Source organism: Artemia franciscana, chromosome 5 (genome assembly GCF_032884065.1).
Source record: "Artemia franciscana chromosome 5, ASM3288406v1, whole genome shotgun sequence".
NCBI classification, from domain to species: Eukaryota; Metazoa; Arthropoda; class Branchiopoda; order Anostraca; family Artemiidae; genus Artemia; species Artemia franciscana.
The window spans coordinates 28084643-28108721 of record NC_088867.1 but is presented as its reverse complement, the minus strand read 5'-3'; the positions used below and the strand labels follow the sequence as shown (position 1 = coordinate 28108721).

The following is a 24079-nucleotide window of genomic DNA, read 5'->3' as shown; positions in this document are numbered from 1 at the left end:
TGCACTTCGGCAATTCTGGGTACTTGATTTCACCACTACGAGTCTTCAGACTAAGTATCTTCATCCAGTACTGCTCAACTGACAGGTCTTCAACGTGGGCATCTCCCAAATGAAGCTCAGTGACATCGGTCATTGCCTAAAATCTCCATTCTACGTCTGTTTTTTAGACGCAACACTTTTCTGTTAGAACAGGAAATCTTGCAAATAGTGGTCTTACAGAGAGTAGTCCATAAATTCAAGGTATGACTTTGTCAACTTACTTTGTAATGTTGACAAGATAAGGTCATTGGTTATAGTTTGGTCGTCAAACGTGGTTTCTATGAAATAATGAGTAAGAGCAACCCGGTGCTCAATAAGCCTCTTTATGCAGACCTGAAGGGACAACCGACGGGTCTATCCTGGTGCAAGAATTGGGAGTGCTTTGGATTCAAAGAACTTCTGAAATTCGTCAAACTTATCTCGCCTGGAAGCACTTCTGGAAAAGTGGGCATAGATATTTCATGCCAAGTCTTCTAGTGTCTTGGGAAGTGAAAAGCATGCATAGAATGAACATGAGTGAATAAGATGGGACAACCATTTCACATTCAAGATATGAGGCACCATGGGTTTCATTAGCGTTGAAGCAGATTTATTGGCTCCAAACGTGACGTTAGTAATACCTGCACACAGTCCAACAATATTTTGCTAGGGAATCGAGTTTTTCTCAATGACTTGTTAGATGCAGTTAGTCAGACCTCAGCTGATCCATGACAACACTCAACCATGCCCAATACTTCAACATGAAGTTTTAGATCTTTCTCACTAAAAAATATTATAATGATGAACTTTTCAGCCTTTTGTTTGAAAAAATCAAACTTTCACTGAAAATCCTTACTTTACCCCAGATTTCCCTGAAAATCCTTACTTTACGCTAGATTTCCTTTTGTCCCTATATTCAAAATAAATGTCCATAAAAGAAGTGATTTCTCCCTAAAAAAGGGCAATCTCCCTAAAAGTGGGAGTCTGGATTGGTCTCCCAATTGGCCGGTCAATATTTAGGGACTTTTTTGCAATTTCATCAGTATGATGATTACCACTTTTTTTAAGTGGCTTGGAACATATTGCAAAGAATGTTATCGTACCTCTTGAAGCAAACGCATTTGTAAGACTAAGACAATGGAGTGTATTTATATCCATCTTATATTGAGATGCCGTATACAGCAGCTCCAGGCTAGGTACAGAGTCAGAATATACTATAATATTTATTGTACTAAGACTCAATGACTGAATATTCCTAACATACTCCAACGCCATGATTGTGGTATTTAGTTCTACTGATATTGTAAAAACATTATTAAATCTCTCAGCCATATGCAATATTGAGGGATGAGAGATAAGGTCCACATGGTGCCTCTTCATTCATTTTCGGCCCATCAACAAAAATTGGAAAACTGTCTTTGTGTGTAATTCTATTAAGTACAGCAATTTTTTTTAATTGGATGGGGGTAAGATCTTTTGTCCATTTTGAGAAATTAGTATTTATCATGGGAGCGTCCATGGGGGGGGGGGAATGGAGGTCATAAACCTGGCTGGCACTGGAAATTTTATTTGAATATTAGCAAACTCGTGTGCAATGCCTCTGTACATGGATTGGTTTCTTAACCAATTATACAGGGAGCATGAGCTGTTGGCTTAAATTTTTGACAAGCAGTTAATTAGAAGAAACCTTCCTCCTTCATTTATTGTTGATAAGCCACTCGCTTTTAGCAGAAACTTAGTAATTGTATGTTTCCTAAGTCCAGATATGAGGCAGATTTTATCATTTTGTTATTTTTCAGCTTTTAGCGACTGGGTCTTTGCACAAGCAACATATACTATGAGCCAATAATCAATTTACGCTCATATATGAGCGTATAAAACTGGAGTAAAGTTTTCTCATTACAACCTTTGCGTGAGGATAATAGTCTTTTTATTATTCTGATTTTCCTATTGCATTTTTTTATTGTAGTTGTAATGTAGAGTTGGAAATTGAGTTATTGGTCAACTATAAGACCTAGGTAATTTATTTGGTTATCCTGAGGTATGACAATGCCATTTAGTGTTAGTTTTTCATCAACTGTTTTGCGCTTGTGATGGGATTTGATAATTGTTGACTTAATAGGTGCAATGGGTAAACCGGATTTTTGGGAATTTTTTTCAAATTGGAAGAGCAACTTTTTGCAAATTTGAATGTACAATCTCAAAGCTGCTGCTAGTTTCCCATAAAATCAAGTCATCAGTATATTTTATATTAGTGTGGGGGAGGTTCATGTCTCATTTTCTCCATTACTTTTTCCAGCACAGGAGTAATCATGATATGCTTATAAGATGCGCTGTTATGTTTGGGTTTATTTTCTTTAGGATAGGTAGGAGGGATGAGCATTCCCAGACTTTGGGGAACACTGATGTATCCCATGCATGATTAAAGCAGGTTATGAGCTCCTGTTTGTGTGAAGGTGAATGTTTCTACCCATTTAAGATGTATATTATCATAGCTACTTGTAGCCTTAGCCTTGATGTGATGTATTGCATTGGTTAGTTTGTTCATTGTAATAGGAATGGTTATACACCCTGAACCTGGGCGAGTCTGGTATATGGGGTTGGTGGTTCTTAGGTTATTGGTGTTGTTATTATTGGATCCAAGCTTATTGGAAAAGAAACTTAATACGCTTGCCTTTGCAATATCAGTGTCATTACAAATGTTATTATATATAAACTCAAACTGGAGAGGGTTAGGGGAGTGTTTTTCTTCTGTTTTTCTATCGTTTCTTGTTTAATAAAGTCAAATTCTGCAAATGTGGCTTATAGTTGGTGTTTAGTGGGCTTACCTGTTTCTCTGAATAGATTTTTTGTAAAATTATTTTAGTATCTGTATTTGGCACTTATTATAGCCCTGTTGAGATTAGTCTCTGCTTGCAATTTATTTATATACGTAGAGGGTGGAAGTTTCTTCATAAAGAAACATCTTTGCTGCCTTTTCTATCCTCCTTTTATTTTGACACACTTTTGACCACCGTGCTTTTAGTGTATATTCAGGTTTTGTTTTCGTAGGTTTCGTCTTGGGGACAGTGTGATTAGCTGCTTTAGTTAGAATAAATACCAAAACTTTGGTATGTGTGTGGCGTCATTGTTTAACCTTTGAGTGTTAAATTAGAGTTTCATCATTGAGCTTATTGTTAAACACAGTCCAATTTGCTTTAGAATTAATGTAATGGGGTCTGTGTGGCTGAACTGCAGCAGGCTCATTTATTGTAGAAATAATTGCAAAGTAATCTGTGAAAAGGTGATCAATTTTATTTATATAAATTTTATTCAATATATTTAGTGAAACAATTTGTAGGTCAATTGTGGGGAACTCTCCATTTTTGGGATCAAAGTAGATATTTAGATTAGGGGAAGTAGCAGTTGCCGATTCAGTATTATCTGATATGAAACTTTCAATGAATTTGGCTGCTTTATTTGCTTGATTATTTCCCCACAAAAAGCTATGTGTATTGACATCTCCACATATTGTTATGCCAGCAAAATGGAATTATTTACATAACTGAAGAAATTCGAAGCATTTACGGTTTGGCCATTAGGGTTGTAATTGCTTATTATATAAGTGTTGGTATTATTCAGCCATATTTTATTTCCAATTGTATCAATATCATTATGAAAAACTGGAAAATCTATTCCATAAAATTTGATATTATTATTTATTAATGTAGCTGCACCACCACCTTTTACTCTTAGATGACCTATTCTTTCTCAGGATAGTATGTCGTGGGATCTTTGTTTAGTGGATTTAAGTAAGTTGGGCTTCCTGAAAACAGGCTGTGTCGATAATATTTTATTCATGAAAGATACTAGGTCATTTAACCTATTTTCTGAAAGTGATGTTTTGTTCCATTTAAGTATTGAGATAGGTTGCTTTGCTGCTTTAATGTTCATTTGATTGTGTGTTGATGTTTAAATTTGCTAGGAGTAAAGCTAGATCCTTTTTTGCATGGCTAAACATGTAGTTGTGTAGGTACATATTTGCCAACTCATTTATTATTGTTGTCTTCTGTGGCTGTTGAAGATTCGTAGTTTCAACTATGTTAGAGTTCATTATGAAAAAGTGAATATTAGGTGTTAGCTCGTTTATTTGTTCATCAGACTCGTCATTAAATTGGGAGTTGGTTCCTAGTAATGCTTTTGTTTCAGTTCTATTTAGGATTGGTAGCTGGGAAAACCCCTTTTTATTTGACGACGAAGTCGGTTGGCTTTGCATTGGTTTGCAGTTTATGTATATTGGCTGATCGTTTTTGCAGTTTAGCATTTTTTTGGGATGAGCATTTTTACATTTACTGCAGGTTTGTAGGATTGCGTTGCATGAGTTTGGCGTGTCCAAGTTTTTGACCTTTTTGGTATCAGATTTTTTTTTGGCTTAAAGATTTTGTGTGATTTTATTTGTCCAAAGAGGAATGTCTGACCTTTTTTTTTTTTGAGCGTAAATAGGAATGACTTGCTTGACCAGTTGAATGATATCGACAACCGGGATTGGGTTGCCAGGTCTGTCAGAGAGACCTTCCTTTATCTTTTGATTTGGTATTCCTGGAGGAATGTTATACACAACTACTTTAGTTGGATTGTTAATTGGGATCCAATGTGTAGATTTAATGGCATACCAAGAACATATTTCAAGTTTAGTATTATCTTAGCCGACTTAGTATCTTGGAGAGCTATTAGCAATGATCGATCACGGTTGATTTTTAATGAGTACAGGGATTTTATTGATTTGAAAATTGCTACCCTTATTGTTGCTATATTTTTCTCAAAAGGGGATTTCAGGTGATATTTTTAGGTAAATCCTCCGGTTTGGGGAGGGGGAAGGGGATGAAAGGAGAAGTGAATTAGTTTTGATTGGTTAAGATTTTTTTTTGGAGCTCCTTGGCCCCCACCATTTGCCCCTAGCTCAATCATGGTGTCATTCAATGCTTTCGACTCATCAAGTGAGCTCATTGAATTACTTGACCAGCCAGATAGGGAGATTATAGTGCTTTTGGAATGGTTGGGGTAGGAAAGATCTTTAGCCGAACTGACCAGTCATGATAAAGAAACATAAGAGGGAAAACTCAATGAAGAAAACAGGTAAAACGAGACTTTGGCCATTAGCAAAAAGACAAGAAACCAAAACGATGCAGATATATAGGCGTCATTAAAAAATTAAAAACACATAAGAAACTACCACCAATGTTAACCTACAATTACTGCAACACACCACATAGGCTGCTGCTACTTGGGTACTATATTCAGCCTGTAACCTAGCTAATAGTAACAAACAAATGACGTTATTTAATATTTTTATTTAATAATTTTATTTAATATTATTCAGTTATTCAATCAATAATTCTCAGTCTTGTTTGAGAGTTCATACAGTAAACACCTTTATTGGATACAATCTGGATATAATGTAATTATACAGTAAAACTCAATCTTGATTCCCTATGGACTTCTCTTAATCAACCTTGAACTTAATGAACCTTGAACTTGAGTTCATGCAGTAAACACCTTTATTGATACCATCTGGATATAATCTCATTATACAGTAAGACTCAATCGTGATTCCCTATGGACTTCTCTTAACTGAACTTGGATTATTTAGTTATTTGATCTCCCTATGAACTTTTACTGAAAATATTTCCATAATCAGAACTTGAATTATTAGACAACTAATTATTAATTGTGAAAACATCTAAGTGATTGAGGTGTTATTTAATTGCATTCAAGATTGCTTATGTGCCTTACTTAAACTAAAATTGAGTAATTCTTTCTTTCCTTCAGTGTTGCCACTGCTTGACTCTCCCTGTCTGGTGTTTTCACTGCTTGACTCGAGTCCCAAAGCAACTATTATGATATGTCGAAACCAAAAAACTATTGTCCCGAGTGCCGACTGCTGGTAACCACAAATTCTGTCCAATGCGTGTCAGGATGCGGCCGTTGGTACCACGCGGGCGTCAATAAATGCGCCCAAATCGGACTAAAGGACCATTCCGGCGAATGGTTATGCATGGAGTGTCTTGCAAAAAAATACCCGTGACTCCGAAGTCGCAAGCATCTCAACCCCCACAAAAGCCTAGTGCGAAGAGACCTGTAAGAGGAAGCGGAATCGGCACCTCTTCACCACAAATTATTACGGGACCTAAAACTAACTCTGACATACCGAAAGGGACTAAGCCGTCTGTGGTAAGTGTAGACATTCCCAACTATGAATCCGAAACAACCCGTCTAAGTGAGAAAATTAAGACCCTTGATGCAAGTTTATTGGTATGTCAAGCAGAAAATCTAGAAATCCGGACAAGGCACTCAACGTTTCTCTCAGAAATGGAGGAAAAGAACAATCAAATTAAAGTGTTGACAGGCTGTTTGGAGGTTAAAGACTTTCTTATAGCCCAGCTGAAACAAGAACTCTCGGTGGCTATCGAAACCCGCCCTTGTGACCCTTCGCAAATCCCCCGTAACCAAGTTACCCAGTCAACGCAAACGGACAAAGATATCGCTGCTGCTAACCGAAATGCACCCATTGATAATAAAGTGCAAAACATAACATCTAGCCCAAGCCTAGCCCACGACTGTGCGATCTTGTCAGACTAAATGAATCCTGGTGATACGTCATCAACTAGTGCAAATGCACCCCCTCCGACGCTCGCAGAGAAAAGTGACGTAAGAACTCGTAAATACAACATGCTTTGCCAGTTCTTTGAACGAGGATGTTGCAGACTAAAGAAAAAGTGTCGGTTTTTGCATATATGCTTAAACTTCCGATCAAAATGTTGCAACAAAAATGATTGCAGTTTTGACCACATAGATTTGTGTAGTGTCTTAACTTGTAGCAACAGAGAATGTGTTTTCGCTCATGTCACTCCTGACTTTTGGAAAACAAGAGGGTTGTTTCAGAAAACAAGCTCCCCCTCCCTGAATACCCCTACTTTAGTATCCCCTTTTAGTTTCCCTCCCCCTCCCATACACACTTTTCCTCCACCTTTTCCCACCATGCATTGTAACAAATATTGTAGTCTTCCCCATGCACCAACAGCAGATGATGTTAATTCTCCTCCCTGGGGCCCTGTTCCAGCGTCCCTGTCCAAAGATAAAATTGTAAGAGCCACTCATCTCCCTTCCGCCGTCCTTTTTTAGTGCACCCCACTCATGCAAAAATTTCTCATCAAAGTTCATCAGGCACAGCTCAAAAATTGACAAACCCTTCCCGATCCCGAACTCTCCTCCCTTATCCTTTGCTACCTCCTCCCCTCCCCGCATACAGAAGTCCTATTTCCTCCCCCCTCACAGTATGCTGCCCTATACCCTCCCTATTCTGCCACAAACCAGCGATTTCTTGACGGACATGAATCACTATTCCCAACCAGGCCCCCTTTCCCAGCACCTTACGAAACCCCACCCCCAGCCCATTCGTTTTATCCCTCGTGCCTACCCTGTCAACGTGACTCAGGTCTGAGACTTTTTAATTGTCTTATAAGGAATCCTAATTGTTCTCCTCGTGCTTCATCCATATCATTGCCCGTCCCCCACCCCAAATTCCCAAGACAAATCCTTCTCTTACTCTAATAATTCACCTTTCGATGTTGACCCTAATAGTCATCCCATAAAAGTCAAATGTGCTCCCTTGGTCCCCTGTTCTGACTACATTAATCTGGCCCCCGCTAAGAATCCCACCACACCCCATGTACCATTTGTAATTTAAATAAAGTTAAGTGTAAAAATGGTACCTTTGCAGGTCGTTTTAAATTTCCCACACTTTTGTTAAGCAACACTGAAAGTCTTAATTTTGAAAAACTTAATGAATTAGACTCCTTTTCTAAAATATATAGATCAGACATAATCGATATAACTGAAGTACAAGCTCAAAATACACACATGTTAAAAATGAATAATTTCACCCAGTTTATTAAACTCAGACCCGAAACCCACCCTCTGGGTAAGAAAGGGGGTGGAATTCTTTTCTTTGTCCGTAATGATTTTATCCTTCAGAAATATTAGTTCCTTGTCTTACTCCCTTTGATGAAATTTTGTGGGTTTGTGTTCGACCTAAAGTCTTACCACGTCCTTTCAGTTTGATTGTCCTGTGTTGTTTTTACTACTCTCCTGGGCAGAGAGCGGCTGAAAAAATTAATTTTATTGAAAAATTGCATGGCAGTGCCGACTATGTACTATCTAAATACCCAAATGCTGGAATTTTCCTCTTAGGTGATGCAAATGAATTAAAACTTGAGTCTACATGTAATACTTTTAGTCTAAAACAAATTGTTAAAGTCCCTACTACCAAAGGCAATTCTACTCTTGATTTAATATGCACCAATATGTCAAATTTCTACAGACCCGTCACCATTCTTCCCCCTCTCGAAGGTAGTTACCACTTTAGCCTACTCCTATCTCCACTAGCTACAGTTAAACATTCCTTTACTATTACTGAAACCGTCTTTAGACCTCTAATTGACTCAGGACTCTACAAATTTGGCTCTTGGATCACTAGTGAAAATTGGTCCCCTGTGTACCAAACAAATGATGTCAACTTCAAGGCTTTGTCCCTCCAAAATTTATTGAGGAGTAATTATGAAGCCCATTTTCCGGTGAAAAAAAAATAAAATATGCTCTACCGATAAACCTTACATTACCGCTACTTCTAAAAAAAAACCAATAAGGAAAAAAAATCAATTTGTTCAAATAAGGAAATATCACACAGGCTAATGATCTAAGAAAGTTCCTGAAGAGAAAATTGAGAAAGGCAGCTTCTGGGTATTACAATAGTAAGGTTAAGGATTTGTATTCAACAATGGTACAGGAAAATTAAAGAGATTTGCGGAAAAAACCCTGTTGAAGTTAATTTTCTTCTCCCTGAGCCCCCTTACAAGATAGCCAACGATTTGAACCTGCATCTTGCGTTCATAGTACAAAGTCTCCCCCCTTTCACTGGCTCAGTTCAAACTATTCCTCCCTCCACCCCTTTCCCCCAAATTTCTCCCTCTGATGTTATAAATAAAATCCAAAAGCTCAAAAAATCAAGTACTTGCCCATTAGACATCCCAATCGACTTGATTAAAGCCTTTTCAGACACAGTTGCTGGACCTTTATCTGACATTTTTAACCAAATTACAAAATCTGGTAAATTCCAAAGTTGCTGGAAACTAGGTTTTATAACACCCATCCCAAAGAAATCTTCCAGTCTGACTATAACCAACATGCGTCCTATTACACTCACTCCAGTTTTTTCTAAGCTTTACTGAGGGTTCCTTTGTGACTGCTTAAAATTAAAATTATACCACGCATTGACATCCGACAGTTTGGTAATTTAAGAAAAACCTCCACCACCCATTACCTTGTACACTTGATTCACACGATCCTAAGTGAACTAGAGAAACCAAATGTTTGGCTAAACCTGGTTTTAGTCGATTTCCAAAAAGCGTTTGACTTAGTTGACCACACTATCCTAATTCGTTTACTACATGATAACTTTGAAATTGACCCACTATTAGTAAATATTGTTATATCGTTCCTTTCAGACATATCACAAGTTGTAAAATACAAAAATACCTTCTCTAACCCCCTCCCTAGGTACTGTGGAATACCTCAAGGAACCTTATTGGGACCACTATTATTTCTTGTCATGATTAACGAAATTGGCAAGGAATTCCCCCAAAGATGGAAATATGTTGATGACTTGTCGATCCTTGAAGTATGTCATAGGAATATTAAAAGTGACCCCGTTGAAATCCTAACCCAATGTTCGGATGAATCCAAGAATCTATCAACTTCTTGAAATCTACTCCTGCTTTTTGCGATCCGATCCCAAGCGAAATGCTAGTGAAACATGTTAAGCTTCTTGGTGTCACAATTTCTAAGGATCTTAAGTGGGACACACATGTTTCCAACATTGTTAAACAAGCAAATGTTTCACTATCCATTTTTAAGCTACTAAACAAATTTAATTGTCCAAAGATAGATTCCCTCCGTGTTTACTTATCCTTTATCAGGCCGTCATTGGAATATGCATGTCCGGTCTGGCATTCGCAACTTTCAAATGAACTTAGTGACAGAATCGAGTCGGTCCAAAAGCGTTCGCTCAGGATCATTTACAAAGAAGGCAAAATTCCATACTCCTTCCTCCTTAAAGCTGCGCGCATTACCACCTTAAAAGAAAGGAGGGAAAAAATTTGCCTGCTTTTCGCTAAATCAGTCATTTCCAATCCCCGTACTGAGGACTTGACTCCCTGATTTTCACAATCCCATTAGACTCCGACTCCCCCGGTCAGCCTCCTTAGCAATCCCAACTTACTCTCCGGTCCATGCTGTTGCAGAAAGGTTTCGCAAAAGTTTTATACCCTTTATTCTGGAAAACCTTAATAATAATTCGTGATTGTGTAATTGCCAAATTCCCCTTTTCCTCTATTGCCGTTTTTATTCTTTTTTTATTTACTGCAATGTTTTTGTAATTTAATTGTTAAGTTTACTGATTTGCCCTTTATCTTTGATGATTTTGCTTTTTTAATTCCTTTTAATTTTAAGTGTTTGACTTAATGTACTGTTTTGATTTTTTTTTTTTTTTAGCTTTTACTTGACATATAAAGCGAATTCGGCTCTATAGAGCTTGTGATAGTCTTTTGCAAATAAATATTATCTTATCTTATCTAATATCAAAGATTTTCGGGAATATAACAGTACAATACAATATGAACCAATAAATAATATTAATATTAAACGGTATTTAACTTGCAATACTTTTAACAGCAAAAATGGCGATACTTAATGTAATATCAAGGAATTACGGGTATATAGTGACACAATAAGATACGAACCAAAAGGGCACGATATTCAATTTCTGATGCAGTTGGAAGTAACAAAAGGGCGTTACTCAATCCAATATTGAGGATTTCTGAAAATAAAATGACACTATACGAGCCAGCAGCTAATTCAATACAGCAATATATTCAACCTGCTATAGAGTCACCAACAAAAAATATTGAGTAACGCAATATCTCCCCCATGATTATAGAACTTTCTTCAACACGAATTCACAAAGACTATAGGTGAAAAAGCAAACAACCAAATTTATCAACACATGGGAACAGTAGGCTCTTATTGGATTAGCTTGATTATGGAGCCACACAGAGCTCGGTGCCCAGAGTCGTAAACCAAATATCCGTCCCTTTGATATTCTTTGTCATAATTCACAGCAAATTCTACTAATTTGTAATAACATAATTTCTATCCTGGCCGATTAAATAAATAGAGCACATTAGCTAAAACTTACTAGAATATGTTTTGGAGTTAGATCTTTTTTATACTTTAATATGTTTGTTTTTTTCTCTTTTGCCTAAATCTTCAATATGGACAAACTTTTTTTTTAGGCAGACCCAAGAGTAGAAGAAGGTGAAGAATTTGACGAACTGGAAAGCAACAGCTCTGAAGCCGAGGACATCAATAATAGTAACAGTGGTGATGCTTCTGTAAGTGGCTGTTTGTTTTTTTGCTACCGATGGTTGTAAAAACTGTAGTTTAAGCATGTTATTAAATTAACCCGGATTTAGGTTGACTGGGTAGCATGATATGTTGCAGCAGTCTTTGGTTAGCTTTGCAGACTGAAATTTCTTGAAAGCAGTACTTTGGTTTCGTTTCTTCCATGCTGTGTAATGTTGCTGCTACTGCAGATTTGGTTGGGCTGAAGATCAGTAAGGATAAAACCAAAATTCTGACAAATTCTGAGGATGTACTCACAAGGGGCATCTCTATCGACAACTCCCGTTTAGAGGTCGTTGACCAGTTCAAGTACCTGGGATCCCTCATCGACATTTCCGGCGGCTGCAGTACGGAAGTCCAGAGCAGAATATCATCAGCATCGATAGTCTTTGCTCAACTTAGGAAGAACCTGTGGAGACAAAGAGACGTCCTACTAAAAACAAAAATCCAGATCTTTGAAGCAACCGTCCGCTCCGTACTCCTTTACGGATGCGAGACATGGCCCCTGAAAGCAGCGGATGTTCATGCTCTCAAAGTATTCGACCACTCCTGCCTGAGACAAATCCTCGGTGTCTCCCTCCGAGACAGAATTAGCAACGTCGAAATTCGTAGACGATGCCACCAGAAGCATGACATTGAAGCCCTAATAAAAAAACGCCGCCTAACTTGGTTTGGCCATGTTTGTCGGAGGTCAGATGACACCCTCACTAAAAAGGCGCTATACTGCAAACCCCTCGCACACTGGAAGAAGAAGCGAGGTGGACAAGTCAAGACCTGGCTTAACACACTCAAGGCGGACCTAGAGCCGATTGGTGGTTTCCGACGACACGGCCGAAGATGGGACAAGCAGTGGCTTGAAATATGTGCACCACACACACACGACCGAGCGGCTTGGCACTCAACCGTCTGCCAGATCATAGCGCCAGGGAGAGCTGAAGAGCTTGTGTCCTGAAACAAGTACAAGTAAGTACAATCGCCTAAAAATTTTAAAATGGTTTGCCCCAAGAAGATTTTTTTTTCAGAAACAAAAATGAGATTTTTCTTGAAGATGTTTCTAAAAATATTCTATTTCTTCTTAAGGCCAACCTTTTTTTTATTTCCTGAAACACAATCAGTATTGTTACTTTTAAAATGGCATGTGGACAAGCTAATTTTGTATTAAATTACCTTAAACCATAAAACCTAACCCAATCTATTTTGTCATTTCTTAAAACACTGCAGGTACTAGAATGCAGGTGCTAGAATGTGTTACCTTGGCTCTAAATAAAACTCCTGTTTTTTGTTTCTGATATATTTGATTGCGAAAACAATTTGATTTTACGTTTATTACCGAGTGATTGCCGCATGGCTGCTTTACTGATAGTTGCAAAACAGTATCATCGTGTTGCATTATTATTCATATTCGCTGTGTAGCCAGTTCCTTGAATATTTTTTTCTTCCTTCAAATGGATCGCGGATGCATAAAAGGCTAGACAATAAGCTTGAGCATGTAGCCCCTTTAGATTAAGATGCCATGCCTACTTGTCTCTCTTTGTGATAAAGGAGAAATCTCCCAATAATGTAAATTTAAGCCTGCTTGTGGAAGGACTGTAAAAGTCAGGACGCCTTCAAAAATCGTCGTATGGAAGGACTTCTACAAAAATCGTCATTCTTGTGTCCCATGGGTCTGGGGCACTTGCCCCATAATTTTGGAGCTGATTGGTGAAAAAAAAGCCCGCCTAACTTCCTGCAGAAAGCTGGGGGCAGAAAGCGACGTTAAAAAAAAACTAGAGGCCTACTTTGTGACCCAATCATGCAGGTTGACAATTCTTGTATGATGCAGATTCAAAACGTTTACCACATACCTATTCTTCCATAAAAATTTAGGCAGAGGTGGGGGTGGGTGGATGAGTGTGTTGGATTATTTTGTTTTTCCAATAATACAGAATTAAATCTGTGCGTGATTCCAGTTCAAACAAAGTGTGATATGCCTATCATGTGTGATAAGTGTGATATGCTTAAGTGTTGACAGTGAGAGGGACTGGGGAGCGCGGTATTCGAGGATCTGGGTCCCAATATGCGTCTCCAATGACAAAATGAAAAGTCCTTACGTGATTCGCGGTTCAAACGAGACATAACATGCCTCCCTTTTTCTGGTAGACAGTTGACTAAAATAGGGGAGGGGGTTGGAGGGGTGATTGGCCCACTTCATGCGTTAAATCGTTTACACTGAAAATTAATGCCCATTTTTTTTCTATTTTGGTCTTTCAATCATACTGATTCAAAATCCTTACATTGTAATGGTTCAAACAAGGCATAATATGCCCTTTTCATTTTATAAGTCTTCAGGGGTGTTGGAGGGGATGTAATAGCGTGATTCTAGGTGAAACAAGGTACAACATGCCTACCTTTCGGCTTGAATTTGGTGTCGGGTGGCGACGGCTACTGGATGCCCTAAATAACACGGACTATTTGAGAGCCATCAGCCCTATTCACGTCCTCCAATCATGGAGATTGAAAATCTTTTGAAGATTTCGGCTCATAAAAGGTGCAACACGTCTACCCTTGTGCTAAAAAGCTGGTGTTTGGAGGAATAAGAGGTTTTTGGAGAGTCTCTGGCTCACGTTGGTTCTCCAGTTATGGTAATCAGAAATTATTGTGCGACTCTTGTTCAAACAAGATGACTGGTAAAAAGATTCTTGTAAAAATATGGCTTTAGATGGGGCGGGGGGATGTTTTAAACACCACTTGCCTGCTTTATGTCCCCAACGACATAGATTTAAGTTTCTTGTAAGAACTATTTTAAACAAGGTACGACATGCCTGTCTATTTGCAGCTAAATTGGATGAGGGAGGGTTGGCAATGGGGCCACAGACCCACTCTGTGCCTCCAATAATGCAGACCGAAAAAAAATGATTAGAGCTCAAACGCTGTATCACAGGCCGAGTTTTATAGCCAGTGGGCTAGAGAGACTATGGTCTGACTAGTTCTCGAATCGTACTGCTTCAAAAAGCTTGCATAATTGTGGTTAAAATAGGTTGCACAGTGTCTACCTTTCTGCTAAAAAGCTTGATGTCTTGAGGACAGTGGATATGTTAGAAGCACTCATGTAATTCTGGTTCAAGTAAGTTTCAAAATGCCTTCCTCTTTCCTTGAAAGTTGACATTGAGAGGTTGGGGATGCTGGAGGTGCAGTGGGTCCTTATTTTGCCTCATATTGTACTCATTTAAAACCAAAAACTTTCAGTGGTTTGAAATCGATATTTAATATAATACAGATTGAAAATCGATACCGTAGATTGAAAAATCAGATTTGTTTTATTTTGTAACGTATCGATAAAACTTCTTATTAATTGTATCTAATAGACCTCTATATTCACTTTTAGCTGCATGAAGTATATTAAGACTTTATTCAATATCTTGACAGGTTTACTCTAGGACAGTCTCAAGCTTGTCACCTTGCTTTAGCATTGTCAACAGCAATAGTAACAATGATATAACGAATCCTTTACTTCAAATAAGCAATGTTTAGTATTTTAATTTCTCACACTACATCAATTACATAATCCCGTTGAATGAAGTTTAACAGTCGCACATTATACGTGCACAACCAAGTTTACAAAGTTTATATCTTTTTTTCCGCAGAAGCAGGATCACACAAAGGTTATCAATATATATCATTGGATGCATGAAGCGGGCTGATACCCCTTCAACATCCTTTTGTCCCTGTCCCATCTAACTTTCTACCAGAAAGGTAGGGGACATTACAACTTGTTCGAACTGAAATCACATAAGGGTTTTGAATTGGTTTAATTGCAGGAGCAAAGTAATCCAGAAACCCTTGCTATACCCTCGCCAAGTTTTGACCACAAAGGTTGACATGCTGCACCTTGTTTGAACTGGAATCGTACAAGGACTTTCAATCTATGCTATTGAAGGTTAAAATGGGCCTGATACCAATCCAACATCCTTGTTACTTCCATTTTTAGCTTTTTAGCAGAAGTTTAGCCATGTTTCAACTTGAGCAAATAAAAAAAATTAAATGATGTAAACTATATGATTTGATAGACAAAATGAATCTGGGGCCCCTCTGAAACCACCCACCCATATTCCCATCAACTTCTAGCAGAAACGTGGGCACTTTGCTCATTGTTTAAAATTAAATAAAAAAATCTTTTTTTTAAACTGAAAGTAAGGAGCGACATTAAACCTTAAAACGAACAGAAATTATTCCGTATTTGAAAGGGACTGTCCCCTCCTCAACGCCCCGCTCTTAACATTAAAGTTTTTTATTGTTTTAAAATGTACAGTTATGAGAAAGAGTCAGATTATAGCGTAAAGAGCGGGGCATTGAGGAGGGTAGAGTCCCTGTCATATACGGAATAATTTCTGTTCATTTTAAGTTTTAATGCCTTAAAACTTACTTTCAGTTAAAAAAACCTGTTTTTTTATTTAATTTCTGAACGTTTTTGAACTAATGCAGTTGTTGATTTTAGATCACCGTAGATGAATAATTAAAACGAAAATTGCATATTAACTTTACTTTTTTTGGCTAAATGGTTTTCTCAAAGTTTAAATCGAACGATTTTAAGGAAAAAGGGGCGGGGAGGGGGTGTAGTTGCCCTCTATTTTTTGGTTACTTCAAAACCTCTAGAACTTTTAACTTTATTTACGAACATTTTTATTAGTAATAAATATACGTAACTTACAAATTGACTTTCGTAACAAACTTCTATATTCGTATATTTTTATTCCGTATATGGGAGGGGGCTTGTCCCCTCATCAATACCTCGCTCTTTACAGTAAAGTTCGAATTTTGTTCCAATTCTTGAAGAATGACCCCTGAACCACAAAGGCCGTTTAATTAGAATAGATAGCTCTTGTGAAATTACTAAAAATACTTTAGCGTAAAGAGCGAGGTATTGAGAAGGGGACGAACCTCCTCATATACGTAATTATTTCTGTTTTTTTAAGTTCTAATGTTGCTCCTTATTTTCAGTTGAAAAACTTGTTTTTTTAATTTAATTTCTAAATGTTTTATAATTAATGAAGATTTGATTCTGGCTAACCGTACATGAATAATTAAAACGAATTTTACATATTAATTTTACTTTATTGGCTAAACGGCTTTCTCAAAGTTTTGATCGGACGATTTTTAGAAAAAAGGCTCGGGGGAGGGGGCCTAGTTGCCCTCCAATTTTCTGTTTACTTAAAAAGGCCACTAACTTTCAATTTTATTCACGAGTGTTTTTTTTAGTAATAAATATATGTAACTTATAATTAACTTATATAACGAACCTCTATATTCGTATATTTTTATTACGTACACCCCAACACCTAGTTGGTGGGGCGCTTCGCGCTCCCCCAAGCCCCCCCCCCCCCGCGCGCGTAAATCGTTACGCGCCATATTATTTACGCGCCATTGTAGTTGTGTCCCTGTGTCCCACCTGTGAATAGATATATATATATATATATATATATATATATATATATATATATATATATATATATATATATATATATATATATGTTGCATATAAATAGATTGTCAGGTTTACTGACTCTTGAACATGCAACATATAATTGTCCATGGGAAAAACAATCCGTATTCAGATCTATACCTCATTATTCTAATGATGTGTCCCTATGTCCCGGTCGTCATTTATATTCCCTGTGTCCCGGTCGTCATTTGTGTCCTGGTGTCCCAGTTTGTAATTTCTCTTTGAGTGTCCCGGTCGTCATTTATATTCCCTGTGTCCCGGTGTCCTGGTCGTCATTTGTGTCCCGGTGTCTCGGTCTGTAATTTCTATTCGAACAATCCCTGTGTCCCGGTCGTCATTTATATATCCCGCCTGTGCCCCCGGCGTCCCCGTTGTAGTTGTGTCCCTGTGTTCCCTTGGGAAAAGAGTACTGTTTTTAGAACTCCAGAATTTTTATTCTTTTTCTTTTTTTACAGATTCAGTGTCTGTTTAGAAGTCACTTGGAGCATAATTTACCCGAAAATTTGGCAACAGTTGGAGTCCTGCGTGAAAATTACGAGAACGAGCAGAGGAAATGGCCACAGCTTGGTCAGATCAATATAACCATAGCTAAAGAATCCTTCTTAGCCGAAGCTAATCCAAATTATGCATTTGATCTGGACATAAAATCAACTAGAAAGCATCCCTTACGAGTTTTACCTCAAAAACCAGTAAAAAACGTGTCCGAATTGAACGTGAAACCTCAGATCTTAAAACACTGTGGGAATTTAAATAAACTACAGCTAGAATTGTTCACGTTATTTAACCAGTATTTAGATCTGCATTATCCAGAAAGAAGTAATGAAAATGGTGAAGATATACGTTTTACGTATTGTTTTCATGCCCTGAATCATCTTCTCAAATCTCGAAGCACGGTTTTGCACCATAATGAAAAATTGAAGAAAGGGAATTACTTGGATGTTCCAGATTCTTTTAGAGATCAAGGTCTGGTTAGACCTAAGGTTCTGATTGTTTTGCCTTTCAAGGAGTCTGCTTTAAGGTAGTACAATACAGCAAATTAGCTATTGTTTGTGTCATAAAGTCAAATTGCGAAGTTCGGCCTAAAAACGAACTTTTGAAGTTTCATATCGCCTGTCTGTAAATATTGTCATATCGCTCTCTCAGTAGTTTAGTCTGTTCGCAGCGCGCTCACATTAACTGGTTACATGTGGGGAGGGAGCGGGCAGGGGGTTGTATCAGCTAGTGAATGCGTCCAGCGGTAAAAATTTTGAGGTCTTGATATTTAAGCTACAAATAAAAGTAGCAAGCAAACTCATCAGCTTAACAAAAAATAAATTTAGTGGAAGTATTATACGATTACGTACTAATTATGAATATATTTAGAAATATCTTTGTTTTATTTATTCAAAATCATGAAAGTTCATCAGTTTCAGTGCAGTCTTTGAATTTTCAGTGCAGTCTTAGAATTAATTACAAAATAAAAGAGAGATATAAAACTTAATTCATAACTCTCTCTTTCTCTCTCTCTCTCTCTCTCTCTCTCTCTCTCTCTCTCTCTCTCTCTCTCTCTCTCTCTCTCTCTCTCTCTCTCTCTCTCTCTCTCTCTCTCTCTCTCTCTCTCTCTCTCTATCTCTCCCTCTCTCTCTCCCTCTCTCTCTTTCTCTCTCTCTTTCTCTCGTTTTGATCTTATTTCCGCAATATCCTTAAGATTTACATTTTACATTCATTTTTGAATGATTTTATGTACTCCTCCTTAATTCTATTCTTTCTATACTTCTTCTTCCAGTTGGCTATTTCCCAATCCCTGCTAACCAGCGATTAAGCTCTTTCGATTTTTGTCAGTTTCTTCTTCTTCCTCTTTGTCTATATCCAAGACTTTTCTAGTTATGTAGCATTCAAGTAATTATTGAGTGATACATAGAACCCTTAACCGATTTGGTCAAAAATATCAGAATAGTTGTATCCATAAGGTCAGCGGATTTTTAGCTGTAAATTAGATAATATTCTTTATTTTTTCCCTAGGACTGTAAAAATTGTATCTGATATTTTACTCGGTGGTGATACTGGAGGAAGTGTTATTAACAAAAAGCGGTTTCTTGATGAATTTGGTGAAGATGGAGAAGGCAAAAATCTAAAGAAAAACATCCACAAGCCAGAGGATTATCAGGAAACTTTTAAAGGGAATACTGACGATTCTTTTAGAATAGGGATGGCAATTACAAAAAAATCTTTAAAGGTGAGACTCAGCTTTAATCTCAGTGCTTCTCCATAGTCCATGGGTGGTAAATCGATTTTTTTTTTTTTTTTTTTTTTTTTTTTTTTTTTTTTTTTTTTTTTTTTTTTTTTTTGCTAAAATATCTCTTGCTTATCAAAACAGGACTTAAATGCCGGAAAAATTGACATTCATCAATAGTGTTTTTTTTTTAATTAGATTCTATCATTTTTTCAAGTTAAAATTTTTGCTCAATAACATTCTGGCTCTGTTTGGGGCCGAAATTATAGAATCTGGCAGTTGTCTGTGGCGTGATCTGTTTTGTTGATTCAAAAGGGCTCTAAGAATTTTAAAGCTAGAAATTGCGCTACGGGATATATTATACGGGATACGCTCATATTTTGTCGATAAAAGTTTTAGGGTTCTTACACATATTGAATTTGTTTCTTGAAATTCCATTAAGACGGCACCTCTTTTTGGCGAAGTTCAATTTTATTTCCAAAATTATGTAAAATTTTATATGCTATAATAAATGCATAAAGTTAATAAAAAAGTTAAAGAGATAAAAACTGGTCAAAAGAAGGGGGACAAAAATAAGTGAATAAACACAAAAAAGAGAATGAAATATAAAATATATAAAAATTAAAAGAGAAACTAAAAAACCGAGGGGGGGAGACAAGCAAATAAGAGCAACAACCTGGGCAGCAACATCATCCTATACAAAAAGAGAAAAAAGAGAAAAACCGGTGGGATATTTTATTCATTTTTTCTGTGATGAATGACAAAATTTTTTTCATATCTTGAAGTAACGGAGCGAATGGGTGACAAATTAGTAATGAGCTCAGAAACAGCTTAAGGCGGCCGTAATTTGAATGAGGAGTGACGTTTTGGGAAAATACTCGTCGTCCGAGCGTTTGTCATTGCATTTATCTCAAAGCGAAGACACATCAAAACGCTCCTTCGCTCTAGGGTTTCAGAACTCACTTTTTTAGGAGAAGAGAGTATGGCACCTTGCCTTCTTTGAAAATTCTTCGCAAGGCTCTTTTTTGCACTGATTCAATTTTCTTCTAATTCTTCGCAAAAGATACCAGGATGCCAAACAGGAAAAGTATATATGAGATGCGGGCGGACAAAAGACGTGTAAATCCTTAAGGAGTGGGAAGGAGGGTGCTAAATCTTTTTAGGAGCTTAAGGAGGGCGATAGACACATTAGCTCTATGGATGATGTCTTTAATGTGGATTAAATAAAAAAAACAAGTTTTTTTTAAATGAAAGTAAGGAGCGACATTAAAAATTTAAACGAACAGAAATTACTCCGTATATGAAAGGGGCTTTTCTTCCTCAACGCCTCCCTCTGTACGCTAAAGTTTGACTCTTTCTCTTAGCTCTACTTTTTTTAAAAGGAAAAAACTTTAGCGTAAAGAGCGGGGCGTTGAGGAAGAAAAGCCCGTTTAATATATGGAGTAATTTCTGTTCGTTTTAAGTTTTAATGTCGCTCCTTACTTTCATTTAAAAAAAACTTGTTTTTTTATTCAATTTCTGGACGTTTTTTAATTCATGGATGTTTTGATCTTGGCTCTCCGCACATAAATAATTAAAACGAAATTTGCATATTAATTTTCTTTTTGTCTAAATGGCTTTCTCATAGTTTTAATCGGAATATTTTGAGAAAAAAGGAGAGAGGGAGGAAGCCTAGCTGCCCTCTAATTTTTTGATTACTTAAAAAGGTAACTAGAACTTTTAATTGTTTTACGAACATTTTCATTAGTAAAAAATATATGTAATTTACGAATTTATTTACGTAACGAACTTCTATGTTCGTATATTTTTATTGCGTATATGAGGGAGTTCACCCCTCGTCGATACCTCGCTCTTTACACTAAAGCTTAAATTCTGTCCCAATTTCTTAAGAATGACCCTTGAATCACAAAGGCCATTGAAAAAATAGTTGAAATTACTAAATAAAAGCGAGGTATTACGAGGAGGTAAACCCCTCATATGCGCAATAATTTCTCCTCGTTTTAAGTTTTAGTGCTGCTCCTCACTTTCAGTAGAAAAAACTTCTCATATTTATTTTTTCCTTGTTTTTTTAAATAATGCAAAAACAAATCCGGTGACATTTTGGAAAAAGTGAGTGTGGGAGGGGGCCTAGGTGCCCTCCAATTTTTTTGGTCACTTAAAAAGGGCACTAGAACTTTTAATTTCCGTTAGAATGAGCCCTCCCGCGACATTCTAGGACGACTGGGTCGATACTATCAGCCCTGGGAAAAAAAACAAACAAAAAAACAAATAAACACGCATCCGTGACTTGTCTTCTGGCAAAAAATGCGAAATTCCACATTTTTGTAGATAGGAGCTTGAAACTTCTATAATAAGGTTCTCTGATACGCTGAATCTGATGGTGTGATTTTCGTTAAGATTGTATGACTTTTAGGGGGTGTTTTCCCCTATTTTCTAAAATGAGGCAAATTTTCTCAGGCTCGTAACTTTTGATAGGCCAGACTAATCTTGATGAAAGTTATATATTTGAAATCAGCATTAAAATGCGATTTTTTTTATGTAGCTATTGGTATAAAAATTCCAGTTTTTAGAGTTTTGGTTACTATTGAGCCGGGTCGCTCCTTACTACAGTTCGTTACCACGAACTGTTTGATATCCTACTTTAAGTTTGAAGAAATTGTGACACCAAGTATTTTAAATGAGGACACAGAAATTTCAGGAGGGATAGGATTAAAAGAATGGGTTAGTATTTGAGGGAACAAATCGTCATTGTCATGGGCTTGTCATGGTCATGGAGAGGGGCTTATTGTCATGTCTACGTCCATGGCCTCGTCTCTAATTTCATTGAGGATACTCATTTGGTCGCTTATTAAATTTTTATTATGTAGCTATTGGTATCAAAATTCCATTTTTTAGAGTTCTGGTTACTATTGAGCCGGGTCGCTCCTTACTACAGTTCGTTACCACGAACTGTTTGATATCCCACTTTAAGTTTGAAGAAATTGTGACACCAAGTATTTTAAATGAGGACACAGAAATTTCAGGAGGGATAGGATTAATAGAATGGGTTAGGATTTGAGGGAACAAATCGTCGTTGTCATGGACTTGTCATGGTCATGGAGAGGGGCTTATTGTCATGTCTACGTCCATGGCCTCGTCTCTAATTTCATTGAGGATACTCATTTGGTCGCTTATTAAATTTCTGAAGCAAGTTTTAGCAACCATTAGATCATCAACAAATTCCATTGGTCAGAAAATTCCTTCACGAGGCTGTTAATCATGATTAAAAAAAGGAGGGGATCTAGGAGAGTACCTCGGGGTATGGTATTGTAGACAGGGAGATGATTTGAATAATGATTCTGGTATTTGACAACGTGCGATCTATTTGTTAAGAAGGAGGTAACCAATTTCACCAGTAAGGGATCAATATTGAACTCACTGACAAGTTTTTCAATAAAAATATTGTGGATAACAAGGTCAAATGCTTTTTGAAAGTCAATGGAAATTAAATTTAGCCAGGAATCAGGCTTTTCAAGAACTTTTTCGATGTGGTCAATAAGAGAAACGAGGTAGTTGGAAATAGAAGTGGATTTCAGGCTCCCGAATTTTCTCAGATCAGTAGGAGGTATGATTTTTTTTTTAGCGAATCTGCGAGGAATTCTTCATAAAGTTTCGAGATTATAGGAGTAAGAGTAATAGGATGAACACCTTCAAAACCTGGCTTTCCATTTTTCTTTTTCAAAGAGATTATGAAACCCTGTTTCCAAATTTTTAGAATTCACCCAGACTCAGTAATCTTGTTAAACAGGAAAGACAAGGGCTTAGAAAGGAATTCAGCAATGGCAATAATAAGAGAAAGTTGGATGTTCAAAGGACAGAAACTTGTATTTCTTAGTTTTTCAGTTCTTCTTTCTATCTCGGACGAGGAAGCAGTAGGAAAAGAAGGGGATAGGGCTCCTGTTGTTAATTGATCGGACAATGATGGAATGCTCTGGACCATGGAAGCGAGGAGTTTATTTAAACTGTCTTCAGTTACATCAGGGGACTCGGGTAAATTGAAGTTAAGCCGCTCAGGCGTCCTGCCACAATGGCACTTGGTATTAACCAAGTGACATATAGCAATCGCAAATTCTGTCGGTCTGTCTGTCGGTCGGTCCCGGTTTTGCTACTTTAGCCACTTCCAGGTAAGCTAGGACGATGAAATTTGGCAGGCGTATCAGGGATCGGAGCAGATTAAATTAGAAATAGTCTTTTTCCCGATTTGACCATCTGGGGAGGGGAGTAGGGGGCCCGTTAATTCGGAAAAAAATAGAAAAAATGAAGTATTTTTAAATTACGAACGGTTGATCAGATCTTAATGAAATTTGATTTTTGGAAGGATATCGTGTCTCAGAGCTCTTATTTTAAATCTCGACCGGATCTGGTGACATTGGGGGGGGGAGTTGGAAGGGGGAAACCTAAAATCTTGGAGAACACTTAGATTGGAGGGATCGGGATGAAACTTAGTGGGAAAAATAAACCGAAGTCTTAGATACGTGATTTAAATAATTGGAAAGGATCCGCTCTATTAGGGGGGGGGGGTTAATTCTGAAAAATTAGAAAAAATTACGTATTTTTAACTTACGAAGGAGTGATCAGATCTTCATGAAACTTCATATTTAGAAGGACCTCGTAACTGAGATCTCTTATTTTAAATCTCAACAGGATCCAGGGTCGTTGGGGGGGGGGCAGTTAGAGGGGGGGAATCTTAGAAAATACTTAAAGCGGAGAGATCAGGATGAAACTGGATGGGAAGAATAAAAACCTGTCTACGATACGTGACTGACATAACCGGACTGGATCTGCTCTCTTTGGTGGAGTTGGGGGTAATTTGGAAAAATGAGGCATTTGTAACT

The 24079-nt window shown here is 37.3% G+C and overlaps 1 protein-coding gene across 1 annotated transcript in view; it reads left to right on the top strand.

Annotated features, from left to right (window-relative positions):
• The window catches only part of LOC136027206 (U3 small nucleolar RNA-associated protein 25 homolog), a 43823-nt gene that overhangs the window by 8032 nt on the left and 11712 nt on the right, over positions 1–24079 (top strand). The window contains exons 3-5 of the mRNA XM_065704228.1: positions 11406–11504; positions 17449–18011; positions 18995–19208. Of these exons, the coding sequence (XP_065560300.1) occupies positions 11406–11504; positions 17449–18011; positions 18995–19208 (876 nt within the window). The remainder of the gene's footprint in view (positions 1–11405; positions 11505–17448; positions 18012–18994; positions 19209–24079) is intronic.